Source organism: Mercurialis annua, linkage group LG1-X (assembly GCF_937616625.2).
Source record: "Mercurialis annua linkage group LG1-X, ddMerAnnu1.2, whole genome shotgun sequence".
NCBI lineage: Eukaryota > Viridiplantae > Streptophyta > Magnoliopsida > Malpighiales > Euphorbiaceae > Mercurialis > Mercurialis annua.
Window position 1 is genome coordinate 73,812,636 of NC_065570.1, and position 25,595 is coordinate 73,838,230.

The 25,595-nt window shown below is 30.9% G+C and overlaps 3 protein-coding genes across 5 annotated transcripts; 2 read left to right on the forward strand and 1 right to left on the reverse strand.

The window, feature by feature from the left end:
* The first annotated feature begins 973 nt into the window (after positions 1 to 973).
* On the forward strand, positions 974 to 4,331 carry LOC126664993 (immune-associated nucleotide-binding protein 9-like). Of its 2 annotated transcripts, none has more exons than XM_050357638.2 (6): positions 974 to 1,079; positions 1,476 to 1,725; positions 1,823 to 2,100; positions 2,723 to 2,875; positions 2,959 to 3,093; positions 3,929 to 4,331. In XM_050357638.2, the coding sequence occupies exons 2-6, from the start codon at positions 1,494 to 1,496 to the stop codon at positions 4,136 to 4,138; spliced, it is 1,008 nt and encodes a 335-aa protein (XP_050213595.1). In that variant the 5' UTR covers positions 974 to 1,079; positions 1,476 to 1,493; the 3' UTR covers positions 4,139 to 4,331. The 2 variants fall into 2 exon arrangements, with proteins under 2 accessions (XP_050213595.1, XP_050213596.1); XM_050357639.2 differs by having other exon boundaries at positions 979 to 1,079; positions 1,461 to 1,725.
* Positions 4,332 to 4,748: 417 nt separating this feature from the next.
* On the reverse strand, positions 4,749 to 13,955 carry LOC126678866 (agamous-like MADS-box protein AGL11). Of its 2 annotated transcripts, none has more exons than XM_050373788.2 (9): positions 13,790 to 13,955; positions 12,945 to 13,128; positions 9,506 to 9,587; positions 6,707 to 6,768; positions 5,707 to 5,806; positions 5,507 to 5,548; positions 5,375 to 5,416; positions 5,146 to 5,300; positions 4,749 to 5,059 (listed from the first exon to the last, which is right to left on the reverse strand). In XM_050373788.2, the coding sequence occupies exons 2-9, from the start codon at positions 13,124 to 13,126 to the stop codon at positions 5,056 to 5,058; spliced, it is 669 nt and encodes a 222-aa protein (XP_050229745.1). In that variant the 5' UTR covers positions 13,127 to 13,128; positions 13,790 to 13,955; the 3' UTR covers positions 4,749 to 5,055. The 2 variants fall into 2 exon arrangements, with proteins under 2 accessions (XP_050229745.1, XP_050229738.1); XM_050373781.2 differs by having other exon boundaries at positions 13,832 to 13,954.
* Positions 13,956 to 20,487: 6,532 nt separating this feature from the next.
* LOC126687188 (probable pre-mRNA-splicing factor ATP-dependent RNA helicase DEAH5) lies at positions 20,488 to 25,340 on the forward strand. The gene is made up of 2 exons (XM_050381629.2): positions 20,488 to 23,854; positions 24,659 to 25,340. Exons 1-2 carry the CDS (start codon positions 20,700 to 20,702, stop codon positions 25,050 to 25,052), a joined length of 3,549 nt encoding a protein of 1,182 aa, XP_050237586.1. The 5' UTR covers positions 20,488 to 20,699; the 3' UTR covers positions 25,053 to 25,340.
* The last annotated feature ends 255 nt before the right edge of the window (positions 25,341 to 25,595 follow it).

Sequence of the window (25,595 nt, forward strand, 5' to 3'; positions counted from 1 at the left end):
TCTATCTCTAACTCTAAAAGAATATTTTAAAACTATACTATTTTATTACTTTAACATCTTAACTCAATTTTTTACACATTCATCCTAAAAATAGAAACATATAATTTTTACCAATAGTAAAATAATAATTATTTAAATAAATATTTTACCATATAAAATATATTTTACTAATTAAAATTTAATAAATATTAATATTTTTAACATGTAAATTAAAAATTATATTAAAATTAACACACATACTAAACATTGCATAAAAATAAAAAAAAAATTCCCTCCGTCCCAATAGAGTTGTCCACTTTGAGAATTTTTTTTGTCCCAAAACTCTTGTCCACTTTCAGAAAGTAACTAACTTTTACACTCAATTTTTTTATATTACCCCTATTTAAAATCCACTAATAAAAATAAATTGCAAGTGAACCCTATATTAAATAGGGGTATGATAAGAAAAGTATGAAATTTTTTACAAAAGCTATAAACAATAATTATTTTTTTTAAATTGTGTGACAAAGGCAAAGTAGACAACTCTATTGGGACGGAGGGAGTATAATAATAGTAAAAAATTAAACATTACACAAAAAAATAAAAAAATACAATAAAAATAAAAATATATTTATTTAATAATCCTTAGAATAAGCAAATTGCTCCCATAAATACTCAATTAAATCATCAAAGAATGCAATATGGGGGCATCTTTATAATATATGCGGTTTTTTATTATTTAATTTTGTTAAAAGTCATATAAAAAAATATATTTGAATATACTATTTTGTTATAGGATATAATTGTATAAATTAAAGTTAATTGATTAAACAAGTAATTTATAAAATTAAAAAAATATAAACTAATTTTTATAGGATAATGAAATATGAAATTCTACGTGTAGAGTTAATTGTTCAAAATTTAAAAAAAAATTTAAAAAAATTATAGAGTTGGATTAGAGTTGGACAACTCGACTTGGAGTCGGGTTGGAGATGGGGTTAGGCCTATATATATATATTATAAACACAATCCTTCTCCTTTCGTCGTCTCATTCCTTAAAAAGAGGAAAGTTGGAAGAAGTATCTGAGCATAAACCCCAAGTAAGCCTTACGAATGTTATGTCTTTCTTTTCTAAAATATACGATAAATAGTGTGGCTTTTGCTTCTTTTAATCCAACCAAAACAACATTAAAAACCAGTAGTAACCTAGGGTTTTTTTATTTAAAAAGAATTATTGAAGCAAAATATCTGGAGCCTGTGATGGGGGTTCCTATCAATTCTGGATTCATTACTTACTCTCTTATCTGTTGAATTTTTCTTTTCTTTTTTACTTGTTCGGTTCTGTATTAATAGTTTCTGCCTTTTATTTACTTATCGATTCATATTCACACGCTCTCTACGCATTGAGTCTGGACCTTTGTTGTGTAGCTACTGCTCTGCATTTCTATGTGTATTTGTGAAAGTAACCCACAAAAACAAAGGGTATCGCGTTGCAGGTAATCTGATCTCACAAGATGGGTGGAAGTGCTATAGATGATGACTGGGAGCTTACTTCGCCATCAAATGGGATTCGCACTGTGGTTTTAGTTGGACGTACAGGTAATGGAAAAAGTGCAACTGGCAACACCCTTCTTGGAAGGAAGGCCTTCAAATCAAGGGCTAGCTCATCTGGCGTTACTTCTACTTGTGAACTGCAGCGCGCTGTCATGACAGATGGTCAGGTTATCAATGTCATTGATACTCCTGGTATGAACCAGATTGTTTTCTGAAATACCTGTTCACAGTTACACTTTCATCCACCTTACCCTGGTGGTCATATGGACTAATATGTATGTTTTTGCAGGTTTGTTTGATTTTTCTGCTGAATCTGATTTTGTTGGCAAAGAAATTGTCAAATGTATTACCATGGCAAAGGATGGAATTCATGCAGTCCTTGTTGTATTCTCGGTTAGGACACGCTTTTCACAGGAAGAAGAAGCTGCACTTCGTAGCTTAGAGACTTTGTTTGGAAAAAAGATATTTGACTACATGATTGTAGTCTTCACTGGAGGAGATGAACTTGAAGATAATGACGAGACATTAGAGGATTATCTTGGCCGCGAATGTCCTCGACCCTTAAAGGTTACTTCTGAACTGTAGCACTGCACGCCGAATTCTTAACACCATAATTTAAGTTTGATTTTCTTGTCTGTATGTTGCACTTTGGTATTTATTTTAGCCGTATAGTTCTTTTACCAATAAAATTTAATCAGTTAGTTGGAGCTGAATGTAATATATATTTATTTTCTGCCTGATTCAGTGGTGCCATTCTCTTTTATTGGTATCTTGTAATTAATTTTTCCTACAAAAATAATGTTTTCTGTTGGTGAAGGTTTTGTATGATTTCTTGTTCTCTTGTGTTTTTCATAATCTCTGTTTCTTGATTCTCTTTAAATGAAAATGTCCCTGTAACTTCTTCTTTTTTTAAGCAGAAAGATTTCCCTTTATGTTATGTGCTAGACCATCGGCAAATGTAACCATTTCAAATTCATCGAATTAATAACTATTTCTGTTTTAAGAGGGTCATGCTAACTTACTAAAGTTGGCAGATACTCCTAAGATATGAGTTAGAGATTTTTATTTGGCAATCATGAAAGAGAACGTCTAGTTTGTTAATTAGCTCATGTGTTAGCATGTTGAAACTTGATCGTATTATGTTCAAAAACATATAGTAGCTTCTCAATCAAATGTACCATTCATACAGGACATTCTCACTCTCTGCAAGAATAGGCGTGTGCTTTTTGACAACAAAACTAAAGATGAATCAAAGAGAGGTGTACAGGTTCAGCAGCTTCTATCGCTTGTAAATTTTGTCATAGCACAAAATGGTGGACAACCTTACACGAATGAGTTATTTGTGAGTACATTTGTAGTACATGCTAGTTTGATCAAACTGCAGATTGAAATGGTCTTTGACGTATGTGATAATTGATTTGGCAGAAAGAGGCAATCAAACTGCATGATCAACAAGAAGAAGTTGATTCCTCAAAAGGGTATTCTAAAGGGGAAATATTGGAGCTAAAGGAGCAGATGCATAGGTCATATGAAGAACAGCTCAAAAAAATAACTGAGATGGTAAATTACATGTTTTTTAATCTGTGCTTTTGTTTATGTCTTTAAATTTGAGAAAAAAATCAGATTGTTACTGCAGACGTGGTATTTTATTCTCTTTTGGTCCCAGTAAAATAGAACATAGTGATTCTTTTGAAATCTTTAGCTTACTATATGAGTCCAAGGTTGGATTCCTTAATAAGGAATTGATATAAATGAAGTTGCAGAACCTTTTTCAGTTCAAAATCTCAACCTGTTTTATGTAGGGAAATAAATGCAGAATCTGCAGTTCAATAGTATTTTATATTTTTTATAGCTTACAGCTTAATCTTTAATATAGAGCATTTTGGCTTCCTTATAAAATCTTTTATCTGAAATACTGTATACCTGATTTCCCTGCTATTTAGGATATGTTACAGAGACCAAGGAACTCTTGGAAGTGTTACAGGCGACACTAAATTATTTTAATTGTCTTTTTCATGTACATTATGGTTGAACAATTTTTCATCGTAGGTAGATTTGTGTGTTGATATTCAATTAGATGAAATTTTAGCTTCAATATCCAAGGCTTTTGGGTCTTTTACTTTTATGTTTGATAATGTAAGTTCCGCAATTGATTATTTGATTGGTTGTATCATGGGCTCTTTTCTTGTATCAGCAAAAATTATGAAGGGATACAATTTTGAACCAAAAAACAGTTATAATTGCAAGTATTTATTTGTTTTATTGTTAGTATATAAATTATGCCTTTTTCTCACGTCAAAGTTTTTTCTGCTTAACATTTTGATTATGTTGGTTAAGATGCTGCGACTTTGATGGACTTCATTGGAATTGACTTGACTTGACTGTTTGTTTTTAGGTTGAGTTAAAACTTAAAGAGACAACAAGCAGGCTTGAACTGCAGTTGGCAGAAGAGCAAGCAGCACGACTGAAGGCAGAGGAGAAAGCGCAAGTAGCCCTAATGAAATCAAATGATGAAATCCGGAAGCTCAGAGAAAACTTAGAAAGAGCACAAAAGGAGACAGAGGAACTGCGTAGGCAGGCAGAAAAACGTTGCACCATTCTATGATGCAGTTCAGAAGGTGACAGATTCCATAGAGTATTTAATTTGTCTGTGTTTGTTCATATGTTTTTTTTTTGAAAGTATACTGCCGTGGATTCTGAGTTGTCTATTTGGATGAGATGATGTATATAAATGTTTAGCATGGCTGCTTAAGAAACGCCATAATTACATCTGCAATAGATATTTGGGCATTTTATCTCGTCTTTGGAAGGTGGTAATATTTCTGGATATTAAATTTGTAGCAGTGGATCGATGTTTAAGTTAGAAAGAGTACACTATTATGCACAAGAGTCATGCTGGGTCTGTTATGGCTCTCAAAAAGCTGGCTCTGCCTGTTTGGGATTTAAATCTGCCTGATTAATCAGGGGAGGTGGAAGGAGCATATAAATGATTTAAATCTGCCTGATTAATCAGGGGAGGTGGAGGGAGCATATAAATCTCTCTGTCCCGCATTGTCATGTCTCTGTTCTCGCTTATACAACTCAAATTCGAAATCTTGTTATCCAACTCCTTATATATTACCTAAATTCTCCTATTCCCATTGTTAGTAATAAGGCTTCAAATCAAAAGCCCCCATTGGGTTCCATTTCTGTAGGAATGAGGTTGAGAGAGAATATTGAAAAATAAAAAACCAGCAAGATACGTTGACAATTAATAGAAACTAGCAGTGTCACTGGTCTTGAATTGAAGGATGAATCAGTGACTAATCTAGTCGTAAGTACAATTACAGCAAAATCCAAACAGAGTACTTAGCTAAGCAGAAAATCCATAATCAGTTCCATTTTCCATGTATCAGGCAGGAACATGAGATTCACACACATAATCGATAGCAATAGAGTTTTGATATCTTTATTTTATAGATTCCATAAGACCCATCCATATAAAACGTAGCAGTAGCAGTAGCTCCATTGCTCCCCATCCGTTTAGCTGCATCAATGCAATCAGCTGAAAATTATAAATATATAGTGACTTATTCATATCTATTTTTTTTAAAAGGAATAAGAATAAAGTACCCAAGATGGAGGATCTTCTTGTCGGAATGAGAGTAAGCAGCTCCTCCATCGATCATGTGAGGACCAAAGAAATTGCGGGAGGTTAATGCTTGGATTGCATTCAGCTCTGCGCCACTCACCATGTTTGCTTGTTGAAGCCTTTCCACTTCTGCTATCTACACTTCATTTCACAGTTCAATTAATAACTTGCATCAGCTCGTACTGGTTTTCTTAATACCACTCACATTACCTTGGTTCGAAGACAGACGCTTTCATTTTCAAGCTCAATCTCCTAAAAAAAAAATTAGGTAGAAGTTTAATTAATATACGGATAGGAAACAGAAACATAAATTAAGTAGATACCAAGATTAAAAAAAAATACCCTTTTCTGCAAGTACTCAATTTCAGCCAGCAACAATTCGTGCTGTTACAAAAGATAAACATTACTAATGCACATTGATAAACCAAAACGTGTACAGCGTCCATTAGAATTTAACAAAAGAAAATATCAGCTCTTGGTTTAGAGAACATTGATTAACAATTGGTAGCATCGGTGATGAATTGTATAAAACGAAATAATACCTTTTTGGATCTGATGCGAGTAATGCCTCGCTCAAGCCTATTTTCCAGTTGCTTAAGCTCCTTCACAGTTAGGGAACTCAAGGAGTCCCCCATCAGATGCCTGCACGTGAATGTAATCAATCAAACTAAATGTATAACACTGCCGCAGTCATAACTGCATTATAGTACTATTTTACATGTACATAGGAGAAATCATTGTCCTGGCTTACAGTGAACAACTTTCATATGAGTGAATTCCACAATAGTATTTAGTTTATGCATGAATTCATTTAGTAACTCTATTTTTAAATTTCATAGAATTAGTTGTCTATGTCAATTGGATTCATTTGCAAATCAAATTGTATCCTACACTAGAACAGAGGGAATTCATTTCTTAAGTACTTCAAGTTAGAAAGGTTCAGATGCGCCTTTTTTTTTGGTGGAAAATGTAAACTTTAACAGAGTGTTTATCTCATACAATAGCTGTGTCATGTTATATTTACAAAAATCAATGAGCATTTACGATCGAATCTTTTAATTGTTATTTTTTTTTTATTATAAAATTTTCCACATGGCTAACGTATCACTGATTTGTTGCACGGATAACACGGCGCAACAAATAATTTTCCATCTTATCTTAATAATTTAGAAATGATATCATATTTTTTTTTTGGTGACGAGGACTCACTCTACTGAGTCGAAACTCAATATCATTGTCAAACCCCGGGATGTGGACCGCCCGCAAGCCCACATACCTCGTAATTCCGGGCTATAATGGCCAGCAATCCAACCTCAACCACTCCATATTAAGAAAGGGCGTAGCCGGGGTTCGAACCCGCGACCTTTGGCGCCCAGATGGCTGAGGTTTAGACCACTAGACCAAACCCGTGCGGACAATGACCATCATATTAATGTCAACTTTAGGATAATTTTGGAACAATCACACATGATGATTCTGAATTAGTTTACACTTTCTATAAAGTTGCCAGGACTAGGAAGGCGAATGGGGAGAGGTATATACCTGTTAGAATTCTGTAGCATCTGAATCTGTTGCCGCAGCTTTGCTGACTCTTGTTGGTAGTACTGCATTCAAGCCACCGTTCCATTTAATTTATAATAATTCAGTCACACTCATAGGTTTAGTACTAACATAAAATTTAAGACATACAATCATACATGTATATGCCGTGTCATTTCATTTCATATTCAAATTCATATGTTTTAATATCTGAAATTTTTAGCTACACCAGTTTAAATGCATTACACAAGTTATGTGTTTTACACATAAACTACAACTTTAAACTATCCTAAAATTCGATATTATTACAATTTAGATTCGATTCTTCGGTAAAACTTTGGAGTTTTTTTTACTTACGATACTGAATTTTTCTCTCTCTCACCATGCAATATCTAAACTTTAATTCGTAACTACTATATATGCAAACTAGTAGTATAATTTTATAATAATCAAGTACCTTTTGATAATAAATATTTATTTATGTCAAAATGACAACTCTAACATTTACCTAACACATAAACCACCATATCCTCTAAATAATAAAAATAATATTTTTTTCTCTTTCAACGACTTCATCTATCTCCAAACTTTTTTTTTTCCGCTTTCCCTAATTAGGTTCATACAAGAATTTCTCCTAAAGTCGAGAGAAAGAAGAAAACACTTTTTTCTCTTAACCTCTAAAGTAATGACTACATGTGTCATGTAAACGTCAAGGCACTGCCATATAAGTCTATTTTCATAGAAATACAAACTTATTATTCTTGCGGTCCATAATATTTTTTCAAGTTTACCATAAATAAAAAATCATAAATTTAACTTATTAAAAATATTTATAAATTAAGACATGATTTTTTTTAATTATTGTGCTGAAAAAGAGAAATAACTCAAACATTGTGAGTTAAAAATCTCCACTTGAGATTAATTTGACGAAAACCTAGATAATTATTTAATTAAATGGTAACTATAGTTGACCGAGGATTCACTAGTAAAATATCTTTTGCATTGAAAAATTTTAGATGAACAAAATTACGAATTTAAATAAAATTATTTGTTCTGTAAATTAAAGTAGAAAATTTAAAAAGATAGATTTTGAATTTTTTTTTTCAAAATTCATCATTTGAAATTCAACCTCATAAATCATCTCCAAAGCAATGTTAAATTTTATGCTAAATTTATTATTTGAAAATAGCAAAATGCAATGTCAACATCAAAATATAAAATTATCTTTAATGCAAATTGCTCAGAGAATTACAAATTATCAATAATTGTTTGATCATTTCAAATTACCAATAATCGAATCTTGGATATATCGTCATCCAATAACGACATATAATTATATTTTAATTTAATGTAAAAAAATTTACAATTTTTATTATATTAGAATGCTTCTTCCATCAAAAAAATTGATTGAATGAGAAGGAGAGTAAGATGAAGTAGAGTTCTTTTTATTAAAAAAATGAAGTATTTTTACACTTTCAAACACATCGATTTTGATTTATTTCTCAATTTTCAGTTTTAATTATAGCCATTTGTTTATATTTGAAGAAAAAAGTTTAAATATACCCTTTAGGTTGCTTCATATTTTGAATTTATGAATGATAAAAAGGAAAATTAGAACAATATGAAGCAAAGTAAATACTTTTTTTTAAATTTTTTTCACTTCAGTTTGAATAAATAGCTATATTAAAATTGAGAAATGGGCTAAAATTGACAATATTGAAAGTTTGACCATAAACAAAAATTCGAAAAAGTGAGGTGTTTTGGAGGATTAAACCAACTGTAATTAATCATTGAATTTTAAAATTTAGGAGGCGTTTAGTTCAATTTTTTGATGGATTTTTTAGCTTTTATTTTTTAAAAACTTCACTTAAGCGTTTGGTGAAATTACTTTAAAAAAAATTAAAAGTTTTTGAACCTCCAACAACTACTATAGGAAAAATTCAATTTTTATATTTTTTTGCCAACAATAATTAGCCGCTTTAATATTTTTAATTATTTAGATAAAACTATCTCTACTGAAATATATTATTTTTATAATTTATTTTATAATTTTTTTAAATATTCTAATCATTTATAACTTATATAAAAATTATCTTATTTATACTATTGTTGCTATAATTTAATTATTTTTTTAAATAAATCATAAAGTTATCAAAATAATATATAAATAAGTTTATATTAAATGTTGCTTCTTATAAAAAATAATTTTTATTATTATTTTTATTATAATATAATATAATATAATATAATTTATTTATAATATAATAAATAAAAATAAAAATTATATCTTTTACCTATTTTACATATAAACATCAATAACTAATCAAATTTCACTAAATATATATAGTCCATTAGCCACCAGCTAACAACTATCAGTAATGGTTAACAACTACAACTAAAACCAAATAGCCTCTTAGCATATATGCTATACTTAGTTTCACATTTGAAATCAAATATAGCGAGTAATAAATTTAGCACAAAATATAGTATCATATTGAAGTAAAATATAAAAATTAAACGCTAAATTATAAATTTGACACTATGTTTTAGCATTGATTGCAATGGAGATGTTCTTAAAATGGAAAATTCAAATGTATCATTTTTATAAGTAATTGATTCTTTTAATATTTTAATATTTTAAAATTATTTTTATAACTACTTTATATTTAATCCAAACAGTAAAATCTTCAAATTCATAAATTTTACTATTTCTGAATTAAAAATCATTAAATTTTAATTGAAAATTTATAAATTTTCAAAAGTTCTCACGGTGTCCAATGTGAAAGCGGAGGAAATGGTTACCTGAGCATTAATTTCTGTTATCGAACTTGTATTTGTACTGTCTGAACACGCCTTCTTGTATCTATCGATGGTTGATTTTATGCTGCAGCCAGCAAAGTAAAATAAGACCAATTAAATTCTTTATCAAGTTTCAAGAGCATTAAACATTCATAATGTAGTACTGTCGACCCTCTAATAGTTAGTATTCTATAAATTAATAATTCTAATAATTAATAGAAAATTGAGAGAACCAACTTCGTTAATAATTCTATTATTTAATAATTAATAAAATTTAAAATATATTCTACATGAATATTAATTATTAGAGAGATTTTTTTTAAAGAAATATATAACAATTGATGATTTATTTGAGGCAATACTAACCTTAATTCATAAAGTGGAAGTTAAAATACCAAAAATTATGACTTTTTTATTCTTTTGAAAAATTTTAAAAGAAATTATTAGATAAACAAATTAAAGTATCTCTAGTATAAAAAAATATTAAAAATTATTTTACTTTATGAGTACAACTTCTTAATAATTATTTTTTGGTTTGATATCAATTGATATTTTTAAATTCAATATAAAATTGTTTCTTTTAAATTGAGTGATTGTAAAGCGTATTTAGTTAGTTTTTTTATAATATAATATTAATATTAGGTCTATTAATATAGATGCTTCAAAATATTTTTTATAACTTTTTTTATACAAATTCAATAAATTAATAATTCTAATAATTAATAAATTTTTGATCCACCATGTGTATTAATTATCAGAGGGTCGACTGTAGTTCTTAATTTGCAAGAAACATGTTATCTGACGTTTTCTCTTAATCATTCTCTGCATATTCTTAAGAACTAATTCTGACCGACCAGTTTAATAGTGTTTATCCCATAAAATCGTTGCGTCATGTCATGTTTACAATAAATCAATCAGCATTTGCTATAGTGAATCCTTTAATTATTGTTCACCTTTTTTATCATTAAATTTTTCACATAGCTAACATACTATTTATTTGTTGCACGAATGATATAGCACAACAGTTGTGTTGTATAATTTTTACCAGTTTAAATGAAAATAAAACACAGTTTTGTTTGATTTTTCTTTAGAATTTAAAAATACGATTCAATCTCTTTGTACTGAAAAAACTAGTAAGAACCAAAACAATTCAATTGAATGTGGAATCTAGGAATTTATAAATTCTATAGTTTGGAATGTATATAAAATCCATGGATTTATAAGGATATATGAAATAATTAAGTGTTGGCATAATCCATCATTCATAAAAAAAATGATGGATTTTAACTTTTCCATCTCCTAGGTGGGAATTTAAATGAAGGATTTTGAAGGATGAGGGAATCTGGAAATCCATGGATTGTCGAGTCATTTTTCATACCAAATCAAACAATAGATTTCGGTGAAATTCATGAATTATACAAAATTCAAGAATTTTATTTTTTCAAAATTCCTCAATTCAAACGGTGTCTAAATTAGCGAAACCAACAAAATCATGTTCTATTTAGCAGTTAGAAGTACTTAATTTTTCAATTCATTTACTTGTTAGAATTTTGATAAGGATGTAGCTCACTTCTGTTTGTAATTCTAATATCAATTCTAGCTGGAAATTTCTCATATAATGAGTATTTTTTATAAAATAAAAAATATTTTAAAAATAAAGAGTAAAATTTTAAATTTTATTTCAATAGATTATTTAATATTAACTGTTTATTTTATTTTATTTTTATAAATAATAATAATAATAAAGATATACAATACTAATATTAATTAAATATTTATTCTGTTTTTATAGTAGAAAATAAAAATATTAGTATGTTTTAAAATAAAAATAACTATTTTAATTTTTAAATTTAAAATTTTACCCTTTAGAAAATAAATTAGAGAGTAAAAATAATTTTTTACATGCGGAGAGGTATTTCCACTATTTATTTTAAACTTAATAATAAAAAATTCATTGAACTTTTAATTTTTTTATGTCAAACTATTTAAATTTAAAAAATTGACAATTTTATAAAATTCTTAAAAATGATCTTACAGCTAAATTAGCTACAGAAAATCACCGTATTCTATATATTTTGTATACGTAATTATATAACAATTCTATACCATTTCAGAGCCCAAATTTATTTTTCATGGCAATCAATCAAACGACTGTATTATTATCATCTCCTACTACGAATCTTCATTGTTCAAATATCACAACCCAATTACCAATAAGATTTTTCACTTTCATTTATCTATAATGGCAAGTTAGCAACTAAACAAGCTCTTAGCAGTTCTCTTTTCACATGACACGCTCGCTTAGGGCATTGCTAATTTGCGCATTACTAATACTAGCTAGTTTAATTTTCTTTTTTATTATTTGTAAAAATGTCAGTTTGTGTTATGCATGTTTTATCAGAGTTTATGCATGTGTTTAAACTTGGGAAACTAATTTCTTATATCCACAACATTTTTAAATTTAATTTTAAATACATAATATTCATTTTAAATCCACGCAACCCTTTCTAAATAATAATAAAAAATATACAATATATCCAAGCCCCAATCATTAATATTATAGGAAACTTATAAAAATAAATTTTGAGAATAAATACAGTTTGAGACTTGGATATAATTATTTTAATTAATATAATTGATGGATCCAATGTTCAAATATTGATAAATAAGTCAAAATTATGTATATAATAAATTATTTTGCCACATTTATATATGTAAATTTGTCTTAGGAAATAAATAATAATAATATATATACTGTATTAATGCCTTTATTTTAAATTTAATTTTATGGAAATGGGAACCGATAACCACACAGGTTTGGCTTAGTTTTAAAACAATATAATTGTAAGTCCTGAGGTAGACATGGGCATGGGCAAGAGATGCCCATTTAGTATTTTTATAAATGAAACAACAGTCACAATACTACTATAAAGAGAAAGGCTGAATACTTTAGTGACAATCTAATCGCCTTCGGTAATCTGTTGTTTTTTGTTTATATTGTTTCCCATCCCTAATTTTGATGAATTAGGAACCGTATATTAATATGTTATATCATACTCCTAGATGTTCCAAACATAATCAAACGTGTTGTTGAAAAAGAAGAAGCAATGCTGATAAAATAAGTAAGAGAGCACCAAAGTTTTAAGAGAGCATCTTTAATTTTATATTCTTAGAATTTTTAAATTAAAGAAAAGGTTAATGAATACATGAAAGTCAAAACATTATGAGAGAAATAATTCATCACAGAAATGGAGAAAGGCCAGGACTGTAGTATGGGGATCGGGTACTGAGGGTAATTAAGAAGAGAAAGCTGAGGATTGAGTATTGAAAAATGAGGAATACTTTTAGGGCGAAGAGTAGATTTTGAGAGCTGAAAATGGAAAATGAAGACCGACTGCAACTCAGACCTAATAAACAATCAAAGATGTAATAAGAAAATTACTTGTTGTTGGAGTACTCATAGAGGCGGCCGCGACTGGAGAAGACGATTAGGGCAACCTCAGCATCACAAAGCACAGACAGTTCATAAGCTTTCTTCAAAAGGCCATTTCTCCGCTTGCAAAAGGTCACCTGACGATTTGTGGTGTTCTCTATCCTCTTGATCTCTATCTTTCCTCTTCCCATCCCTGCCCAAAACTTTATTTATTATTATTTTCAAACATCTTTTCTTCTTTTTTCTCAATACCAATATTAGGGCTATACAAGATGCCATCATGCTAGATCTGCATACTCATCAATAAATACAATACCTAAGACATATATATATATATATTTCCTCAAAAAGATTAATACAAAAGTTACAAAATTAAATAGTAATCACAGATCTTGAAGAAGGGGTTTTAAGTTGATATGAAGAAGAAGAGGAAGAAGAAATACAATCTATGTCATGATGAAAATAATCAGATCAGAAGGTATAGCATAAGATTTTGGCAGGGACTATTAATATAGATTCTGTCTCCTTGTTTATATATTTATAAATACATGTGATGTGGTTCTTCTTCAAGGTACCCAGCTCATATATAATATAGATCAGCTCCAAGTGATGCAAGGTGAGATTAATTAATTAATGCCTAGCTCTCCCATGGCATAACTCATAACAAACTCTTATTTGAGGTGATATAGTAAAAATGTTGTTGAGAACCAAAAATAATTCCCAGGAAAGAAAAGAAGCCAGAAGAAGAAAGTTTGAAAGATGAAGAAAACGCCATGAGAAAAACACAGAAATAAGCATGGGTTCTGACAAAGCAATATGGGGGGGTAAAGAAGAAGAAATTGTTTAGGGCAAACCTAAAAAAGAAAGAAAGCATGCAGATGTGATATAATGGTCACCTGGGCGTTGTACTCCGGCAAGTTTGATCAGCTTTCGGAAAGTTTAGAATCCCAAAGAGAAAGCCAAGGTGCTCAAGACTTCACTCTCTTTGCCCCATTTATAGGGCTTTCTTTGTTTGGCTATGTGAGCGAGGCATAGGCCAGAAATACAAAAGCAATTCAATTACTTTAGTTTTCTTTTTCAGTAAGAGAGTCTGATGAGGAAAGGGACCCGGGGCGTTGTTGTTTTTCTATTTTCTCATGCTTGAAGTTGCTGTTTTAGCTAAATTAAACAGCTTTGCATCTTCAAATTCGCACCATTTTCTGCAATTTTTCTTTCTCTCTTTTCCTAATTTTCATTTATCGCCTCTTCTTTTCTCTCACTAATTTCCCATATCTATTTAATGTCACCTAATTTAATGCTAGGCGAATCTAATCAACAAATTAGCCATTTTTACATATAAATACACAAAATCTACATTCTCACACTCCTTCAAAATTTGAGTTTAAACTTGTCATCGATTTTTGAAATATATAGTTTAGTTTATATTTTACTTTTACTTGTTATGTAAATTCAGTGGTAACCTTTTTTATATATACTTAGTTTATTGTACATATATGCTCCACATGGTTTACAATTTATTTATTTATCATAATTTATTTTTAAAATTGATGTGTTTGATCTAATTTTGTAAGATCTATTGAAGATGAAGATCGGAAAATTTGGATTTAATGGATCAAGCGGATTGTACTAGGATCTATTGAAGACGAGATTTGAAAAGTTTCAAAATTTAAGATTCAAACGTATTTTTGATATTTGAATCATATATGTATTTGGGTAACCTTTTGATGGTTGAAAAAGCCATACTCGATAACTGTATTAATAACTCTCATCATTATATTACTGGTTTGTCAATTTTTTTTACTGAACATTTAATCCAAAAAAGACAAATTTCATTAGATTAATTTGAGCAGTAATCATAAATGTATTATTTTTTGTTGCTCTATCGATATGTCCATATGAATCTTGAAAAAAACATTGATTGTGGTGAAAATTGAACTGAAGAAGATTACGAAAGACCTCAAAAAAAGCAGGAGAAAAAAATTGTAAACTAATGCTTTTTTTTTGGTAAATGATAGATATATTAGCACAACCACAAGACGCGGTTGGCAAAAGGAGAAAATACAAGAAATCAAACTATGTCCGGAAAATGAAATCTAAACTCCTAAAAACATCATTACCACTATACGGAAAAGATGGATTGTGATATCTATAATGAATCACACCCTTAGAAATACAAAGAAAAACCAAGTCCTTGTAACTCGTGCTTGTATCCGCGAAAACTCTTTTATTCCTCCAAGTCCTTGTAAACTAATACTTATTTTAAATTTTATTGAAATTAGTTTCTGTATGTTTTGGAAAATTTGTTATATATGTTGATTATAGCTTTATTTGTTGTAAATTTTTAATAGTTAAAATTAAGTTGAATTGTTTATAATAGTAAATTTTTGGTATGAATTCTTTTTGTATATGTTTACCATATTAATAGTATTTTTTTTATAAATTCATAACAAACATTTTATAAATCTATTTTACACTATATAAATTTTATAGTTGTTTATTCCGTCAAAGTTTCCATGGTAAACACAAGGTAAACCTGTAATAAATTAAATTTGAAAGATAAAAATTTATAAATCGAATTTTAATTTCGTATATTTAATAACATTGATGGTAAACTGATGGTAAACTAAACAAAATAGTTTACTACTCCCTCCGTCCCATTCTAATTGAACACTATTTCCTTTTTGGGTGTCCCATTCTAATTGACACTTTCTATTTATAAAGTACTTTTCACACTACTTTTCTCTTTATACCCTCTTCAATTAATGCATTTAGAAATCATATTTTTAAAAAGTTGTGATGCATTTAATGTAATATAAGGATATAAAAGTAATGTTACTAAAATTTCTTAAATAATGTGCAATTGAAATTTTCTCAATTAGAATGGGACAGAAGGAGTATAACTTTATAATTTCCAAAGCAAACTAATAGAAAATTTGCTTTTTAGTATATTAAAGTTAAAACGATAGTGGACTAATAGTAAATCCATAGTAAACTAATAGTGAAATTGTTTCTTTAGTAAATTAAACTTAAAGAAATTGAAACTAATTTTGCACGTATTTATAATACCGATAGTAAACCGACATTAAACTAAGAAATAATTTACTTTAATATTTTAGAATTCGAAAGATAAACAATAGTAATTTGGGTTTTTAAGTAAATTGTTAGTAAATTTATAATAAATTTATTTTTAGTAAATTGAATTTTCATTTTTATCTATAAACTGTATTTTTGAACATGAAAATCATATTTTTACAATAATTTTAGGTCAAATTTTATTTTTGCAATATTTATGATCAAATTGTATTTTTTAAAATATTTTACTATTTTATGGGTATTTATAAAAAAGGGCTTTTTACACAATATTAACCTACATTGGCTAAATTATTACCTTTATACGGTCATACTTTCAGTAGTTTTCTAAATTACCATGCGCGGAGAGTTTTTTTATTTTTATACGGATTGTATATATTCAACCATAATAACACAAAAATCATAATTTCATTTATTTTCTCTCTCCTCATCATTCAATTCTCTCTTTTTCTCAATTCAATTTTCTCTCTCTGCACTCATGTTTCTGCTCCGCCGTCTTCCGTTGCGTCGTACTCTATTCCTCCGCTCCTCCGTCATCGTTCTCAACATCGTCTCTGTTGTCATATTCGCCAACGCCATCATCTTCTCTGCTCATCGTTGTCAGCTATTTGATTTCAGATCTACATTTTATTCGTTCTTCTTCTTCTTCTCCTCCTCCTCTTTTTTTATTTTCAGATCTACAAGTTTTTTTTACTGTTTTTCACTATTAAACATGTATAAAGATTATATTTCAAAAATATAATGCTAAATTTCATGTTATATAATATAAATTTATGGTTATATGGAATAATTTTTTGTTATTTCTGAATTTTGTAATTGTGTTTGGTTGTATTTCTGTATTTTTTTATTCTGCAGCTCGATTTGTTGATGATAGTTGATTGCTGAATTATTATAATGTTACAGTGTTGTTGATTTTGTGTTGATAATCAGTTGGTATTTTCTTGATTTTAACATTTAAAAATTTTATTTAAAAAAAAACATTTTCAAATTAGATAACTTTGTCCGTGAAATAAACTAAATAAAATAAAATTTAACTGAGACTAGATAATGAAAAAACATATTGAGTTTTCAATCATTGAAAGAAAAATAAAGTTAGTTTTAAATTGTTGTATTGATGAGCTATTGACATGTTTTTGATAATATGTTGATTGTTTTTTACTTAAATCAACCAATATTCTCATTTTACAAACATGTAAACTAAATTATCATTAATTGTTGATATCATGTTGACATTATGTTGATAACTTGTTAATATGATAATAGTAATTTTATTAAGAAAATAAAAGTACAAAAAGTTCAAAATTAATGAACCAAAATTATCAGAGTAATTACTCAAAACAATATAAAAAAACAACATTAGCTTAAATAAAATATTAAAATCATCCTTATATATAAAAATAAAAAAATATTATACTTATAATCAACATAATAGTTCGTAAATTAAAAAAATCTATTTTAAAATATTTTGCTTACTCAATTTTATTCGCAGCTGCACAGTACAGTTCCTTCAACATCACTTGTGTAATTGTTTTTTGTCTTACATCTTTCATACTTAACCAAACTTTGACAAACTCGGGTGCAATACAATTCCATTTCAGAAAATATAAAAGATGAAATACCTTAATAAATACATCATCAAAATCATTTTTAGGTTCACTTTAAGGTTTACTCTTCGAAGAACTAGAAGTTGACCTAATCTTAAGTGACTGTTACAATTAATATCATATCAACAACATGTCAACAAGTGAAAAGACAAAAATTAATAAGTCTTTCAAAAACAGAACAAAATAAGATACAAAATACATACAATAACAGACTAGAAAACAATCACTACAAGTTAAACAAAATTAACTATACAAAGTAAAATCAAATGTTCTTGATCGAGGCTTTTTCATATTCAAAAAATTCAACAGCGCTTATCTTTTTTCGTTGTTTCGAATGAAACATGCTTGGCAATTTTTTTTAATGTACGGTGTTTTTATTTTAGTCATTTTAGCAATTATTCAATTGTTTTTAAATGCTTGAAAGGTCGCGCAGCCGGCTTAAGTACGTGAGTTACAATAGACTTTTGTAAATCCTGATTTCAATCAACAAAATAACAGTTAATAGAATTAAATAAGATGATTTCAAAACAAATTAAGTAAAAAATTAAATAAATTACACAAAAATCAAATGAATAGTTACATTAAAATATCTAATAATTTAAAATTAATCAAATTAACAAAAAAGAATTAAAGAACAATCATTGAAATTAAAAAATAAAACTAAAATCTAAGTCATGATTTCAATCAACAAACAATAATTAATAAGATTAAACAAACTAATTTCAAATCAGATAAAGTAAAAAATCAAACAGATTATAAAAAATGAACTTAACCCTAAAAATTAGACTGACATAATTCGAAAAAACAAGAACAACAAATCAATGGAAAACACAATACAAATCAAATACAAGTATCGAAAACTCAACAAAACCTAAAAATTAAAAAAAAAACAGGATTTTATGGAGGAAAAGTTTGTGGAGAAATTGATATCAAAATTAAAATGGAACAATGTAGATCGTGTAAAAGAAGGAGAACAAATCGCGGAAAAGAAGAAACATAAATAGTGAAATTTTTTTTTTCACAACTCTAACAAAAATCATGGAGAAGAAACATGATTGAGAGAAATAAGAAAAATCGTATAAAAGAAAGGAATCTGAAGTAAAGGTTATGAAAGTAATAAAATGAGGTAGGTAAAAGTAAAGATTTGGATTGGACCGTGTAAAAGAAAATATGGTTTTTTTAACAAATACCCTACATGTGTCAAAATAATCTAAATTTTACTAAGCAAAAAGGAAAGTTGAAAAAAACAATTACCAACTTTCAATTAAAGAAATACGGTCAACTATTATTAAGGAAACTAACTGTTATAAAATTAAAAAGCCCTACAAAATCTCAAACTTACATATATAGAAAAGATTTTCAAGAATCTTCAAGAATCATTAATTACAATAATAATTTATTTAAATGCAATTCCCATATATAACGGCAAATATATGATTATTCAAATATATGATTCTTCAAAACCAATAACAATTTATTTAAACCAGCTGTAATTATTTTTTCAAAAAAAACCGATTTGAATTTTTTTTAAATAATAAATTTTTACTAATAGTTAACTAATGGTTAACTAACATGAAAATTAACAAATTTTTTATTTTATAAATGCAGGAATGGCAACATTGAAGGTTTTGATTTATTATGACGTAGTATGGAAGGAAGATCTTTATATGGCATTGGGTTTACTTTCAGTTAACTAATAGTATATTATTATTCATTAAAAAAATCAATTTGTTTTTAATAACTTAACATTTGGTTGAAAAATAAAGTTAACATGAAGTTAACATGCAGTTAACTAGTAGGATATTATTCTGTAATTCATTCTCATATTATCTATAAATTTACTACTTCAAAGGTTTCTTTATTTCGACATTGGGTTTACTTTTAGTTAACTAAAAGTATAATACTACTCATTAAAAAACATCAATTTGTTTTTAATAACTTAACATTTGGTTGAAAAATAAAAGTTAACATGAAGTTAACATGCAGTTAACTAGTAGAATATTATCAATACATCATTGGTTAACCAACTAGAAAATCAAACCATAAAATACAAAAATTGTCGTTGCTTCGCGGACATAAATTACAACGATTACATCAGATTCAAAATGAATAGAGAATAAAAAAAATCGAACACAAGAAATACAAAAACTCCATCTTGTTAAGGAAAAATAGCACTTTTTATTCCATCTTGTTGTTGTAAACAACGAACCATCTCTTTTTTTAAAAAACTATCGAAGCCGCCGTCGCTGCCGTTGAAAAAGACAAAGAACATGGAGTTGTTGTTGTACTTAGGGATGGCACGAATGGTTGGCGATGAGTGGGTGGCTGTCGGAGCGGAGATGAAAGGATTGCCGGTGGAGGAAGGAGAGCCGAAGGAAAGGATTTCGCAAGAGGGAAGGGAAGAGATCGGCAAATGAGAAGGAGATGCGGATTGCCGTAGGAAAAGGGAAAATGGTTGGAGGAAAAGAAAAAAAGAGAGAAACAATTAAAATAAAATGGAAAGATTTGGTTAATGGGGTAATGGAGAGAAATATGGTAATAATATATTAAAAATCTAAGAGAAATGGAAACATGCAAATCAATTATAAGAGGTTACCAATAATGAAAGAATCATGTGAGGTTACCATTTTACGTAGTTGTATTTTGCTAATTTAAAAAGTATCTTTATGCAAAGTAAAATTATTAAATTTAAATTAAAAAATTGATAATAATATATTTTAAAATGAACTTTTGCTCAAGTAAAATTTAAAAAAATAGCCTAAACCAGTAATTTGAGTAATTTTCTCAAAAAAATAGTAGCTGATTTCATGTATTTTATATTAAAAGTCCAAAAAAAATCCCTAACATTTATGCCCGGCCCTTTCAGTTAGTATCGTAAAGGGTCCAACTCCATCCGGGCCGCAGTAAGAACGATTTGGAAGCCCTAAAAAGCTGTAGAAGAAGAAGATGTTAGAAACAGAGATGAAGAAGGATATCTGCTGACCGCCGACCATCAGCAAGAAGGAACGAGGTACGCCTGCTTGTAATATAAATTCTTCCGTAGTTTCTAATATTTTCGGAATTGGATTATATGGCTAAAACAAAGTCACAAAAAGGAGATGGGGAGGATAATGATTTTGGGAAATTGGAATACCTGTCACTCGTATCCAAGGTATGCACAGAGCTCGAAAGTCACTTAGGGTTTGGAGACAAAGTGTTGGCTGAGTACATTACGGAGTTGGGGCAGAACAGCCGCACCGTTGATGAATTTGATGCAAAGCTTAAGGAAAAGGGAGCCGAAATGCCTGATTATTTTGTTCGTACACTCCTTACCATTATTCATGCCATTCTCCCTCCTTCCCTCCCCAAGTCTGACGCTGCCGATAACAAGACCGACGATCCTCATAAGTCCAAGTACAGAGCTCTTGCTATAGCTGACTCTAAGGACAGAGCCAAGGAGCTCGAAAGGGAGCTTGAAGTAGAAGTTCTTGCTCGGGAGAGTAATAATCGTGACTCTGAAGACAGAGATAGAGACAGAGATCGACGTAGGGACAGGGATAGAGATAGATCTCATAGAGATAGGGATAGGGATAGAGATAGAGATAGAGATAGAGATGAGAGACGTAGAGAGGATAGGAGTAGACCGACTCAGAGGGATCGGTATGACATGCCTAGGAGAGACGAAAGCGAAGACAAAGGTCACCGTGATAGGGACACTGCTGAGCTATCCCAAAGGGAAAGTAGGAGGACCGGGCATGATGGTCCTGAATTGTACAATGTCTACAAGGGTAGGGTGTCCAGGGTGATGGATTCTGGCTGTTTTGTGCAGCTTACTGATTTTAGGGGCAAAGAAGGCTTGGTTCATGTTTCGCAGATGGCAACTAGGAGGATTTCTAATGCTAAGGATGTTGTCAAGCGTGACCAGGACGTTTTTGTTAAGGTCATTTCAGTTTCAGGGCAGAAGTTGAGCCTTTCCATGAGGGATGTTGATCAAAATACTGGCAAGGATCTTCTTCCTTTAAAGAAGACATATGACAACGATGACGATACTTTTAGAACTAACCCATCAGCTTCCAAGGATGGGCCGGTCACTAGAACTGGCCTTTCTGGGATTAGGATCTTGGAAGAGGATGGTGCTGTTCCATCACGTCGCCCACTGAAGAGAATGAGCTCACCGGAGAAATGGGAAGCTAAACAGTTGATTGCTTCTGGTGTTGTAAGCGTCCAAGAGTATCCTATGTATGATGACGAAGGAGATGGGCTGCTCTATCAAGAAGAGGGAGCTGAGGAAGAGCTTGAAATTGAATTAAATGAAGACGAGCCTGCATTTTTGCAAGGTCAGACTCGGTATTCTGTTGATATGTCACCAGTGAAAATTTTTAAGAATCCCGAAGGATCCTTGAGTCGTGCTGCTGCACTTCAATCTGCACTGATAAAGGAAAGAAGAGAAGTTAGGGAACAGCAGCAGAGAACCATGCTTGATTCAATACCTAAGGATCTTAATCGTCCTTGGGAGGACCCAATGCCTGAGACTGGGGAGAGGCATCTTGCACAGGAGCTTAGAGGCGTTGGCTTGTCTGCTTATGACATGCCTGAATGGAAAAAGGACGCATTTGGGAAAGCTTTGACATTTGGTCAAAGATCGAAGCTGTCTATTCAGGAACAAAGGCAGAGTTTGCCAATCTACAAATTGAAAAAGGAGTTGGTTCAGGCTGTACATGATAATCAGGTTCTAGTAGTTATTGGCGAGACAGGTTCAGGTAAGACTACCCAGGTAACACAGTATCTTGCTGAGGCTGGTTATACTACAAGGGGTAAGATTGGATGCACTCAACCTCGACGTGTGGCTGCAATGTCTGTAGCCAAGAGGGTGGCTGAAGAGTTTGGTTGTCGTTTAGGGGAGGAGGTTGGATATGCCATTCGTTTTGAGGACTGTACTGGACCAGATACTGTGATCAAGTACATGACAGATGGTATGCTACTTAGAGAGATTCTGATTGATGAAAGTCTTTCTCAATATTCAGTTGTAATGCTTGATGAAGCTCATGAGAGGACAATCCACACTGATGTTCTTTTTGGGTTACTTAAACAGCTTGTGAAGAGGAGACCTGATCTTCGCCTGATTGTCACATCTGCCACGCTGGATGCTGAGAAATTTTCGGGTTATTTCTTTAACTGTAATATTTTCACAATTCCTGGGAGAACGTTTCCTGTGGAGATCTTATACACTAAACAGCCAGAAAGTGACTATTTAGATGCATCTTTGATCACTGTGCTACAAATACATTTAACAGAACCTGAGGGTGACGTACTTCTTTTCTTGACTGGTCAGGAGGAGATTGATTTTGCATGCCAATCCCTCTATGAGAGGATGAAAGGACTAGGTAAAGATGTCCCTGAACTAATCATACTGCCTGTTTATAGTGCCCTTCCCAGTGAAATGCAGTCCCGGATTTTTGAACCTGCCCCTCCAGGGAAGCGAAAGGTGGTTGTGGCAACCAATATTGCCGAGGCCTCCTTGACTATTGATGGAATATTTTATGTGATAGATCCTGGGTTTGCAAAGCAGAATGTATATAATCCAAAGCAAGGGCTTGATTCTCTCATCATAACTCCAATTTCCCAAGCATCTGCTAAGCAACGAGCTGGACGCGCCGGGCGTACTGGACCTGGAAAGTGTTATCGTCTATACACTGAAAGTGCATACCGTAATGAGATGTCCCCTACATCAATTCCAGAAATTCAAAGGATAAATCTTGGACTTACTACACTTACTATGAAGGCAATGGGAATTAATGATCTCCTCTCATTTGATTTTATGGATCCACCTTCACCCCAGGCCCTCATATCTGCCATGGAGCAGCTGTACAGTTTGGGAGCTTTAGATGAAGAGGGCCTTCTGACGAAATTGGGAAGGAAAATGGCAGAATTTCCCCTGGATCCGCCATTGTCCAAGATGCTGCTGGCAAGTGTAGATCTCGGATGTAGTGATGAAATTCTGACTATCATTGCCATGATCCAAACTGGTAACATATTCTACAGACCAAGGGAGAAACAAGCTCAAGCAGATCAGAAGAGGGCCAAGTTTTTCCAGCCTGAAGGAGACCAGTTAACCTTACTTGCTGTATATGAGGCTTGGAAAGCTAAGAACTTTTCAGGGCCTTGGTGTTTTGAGAATTTTGTTCAGTCCAGATCCTTGAGGAGGGCTCAAGACGTTAGGAAACAGCTTCTTTCAATAATGGATAAGTATGATTTCCACCTACTGTTGCTTTAACTTATTCTTCAAAATTTTGTTTTCCTTAAGCATGTTTTCCTTTTATTAACTGTCATGTTTATTTTCTTGGAGTCCACGCTTATTAAGGAAAAAATATGCTTAAATGTTCATTTTTCCACTCTTGGTCATATAGAGTCTGCAAGTCCAAAACTGATAGGCACTGTCAGGAGAAAAATGCTGAATGCACATATTTGTATGTTTGAAATTGGATGTTTGTTATTGAATATAAAAATCCTTAACCTTTTTCTCGTTTTCTTAAAGCTTCTCTCTACCTACAAAATTTTAGTTTAGGTTCCATGATTTAACGAGTGAAATGTTTTGCTGCGCCTAAGGCTTTCTATTGTTACGATTATTTGATGTCACAAAAGCTGAGCGCTTTTAGCTGCTGTCAGTGCTGCGGATGTAAGTTGCATGCTGTTGATTTGGTTTTGGATGCTAGCATTCTAATAAGTCCATGAGCTGAGAAGAATATTACTTGGTATATTGGTGTTGCAAATGGATACTTGGTGACTTGCTTTATCAATGTCTACACTAGTCCCATTGGATGCTTCCAAGGATTTTTTTTTTCCATCACTTATAGACTGCAAATACGCTTTTTGAGGATTTGATGATTCTTCCACAGTTGCACCTGCAAATGTATCATTCTCATGGGGGGGTTATTTTAAGTGGTTGTATATCTTTGATGTTGCTTCATTGTCTTATTTTTGTGATTTACATGCTGATGACAGTAGCAAATGCCAGCTATTCTAACTAGATTTGTTCTTTCTTCATTTCAGATACAAATTGGATGTTGTGAGTGCTGGGAAGAATTTCACTAAAATAAGAAAAGCCATTACTGCTGGGTTCTTTTTTCATGGGGCCAGAAAGGATCCACAGGAAGGTTATAGGACCCTAGTTGAGAACCAGCCAGTTTATATCCACCCAAGCAGTGCTCTTTTTCAAAGACAGCCGGACTGGGTGATCTATCATGAACTCGTAATGACTACAAAGGAATACATGCGTGAGGTAACTGTTATAGATCCCAAATGGCTTGTGGAACTGGCACCCAGATTCTTTAAAGTGGCAGATCCAACAAAAATGAGCAAGCGCAAGCGTCAAGAACGGATTGAGCCTCTATATGACAGATATCATGAACCTAATTCATGGCGATTGAGTAAACGGCGAGCTTGATATTTGTATCAAGAGCTCATGGATTGCTATCTCCGTTCAATTCTGTAAATATTCCAGTTTTAGATCTTACAGCATGCGGGTGACAACAACTCACTGTATGTTAAATGAGCTGCTTCTGCCTTATGGTGCTGACTTGTCAGTAAGCTTCTATGCAATTTAACAATTTGTTTTCTATTTCAGTGAAGTTATTCCAGAACAGTTTTGTTTCCAAGTCTCATTAGTTTTTGCTTATTCTTGTACTTTCTTTTGTCGTCAAGACATATTTCAAGTCAAATATTTTTTGGCCCATTTTTTAGATGGTAGTCGACTCTTTATAGTCTCAATTACGGAGGCGTTGTTCGAACTCATAACCTCTTAATACACTTAGAGATGTCTTAGCTATCCAAGCTAGTAGTCAAATTTATGTACTTTGTCTCTTTTTGGATTATTATTTCGGGCCTTCAATTCTTTCTTTTTTTCCAAAAGAGGAATTTGCAGAAAATACTCCGTTTTTCAAAATATTTGCAAAAATACTCCGTTTTTTAAAAATTATTTGTCTACCTT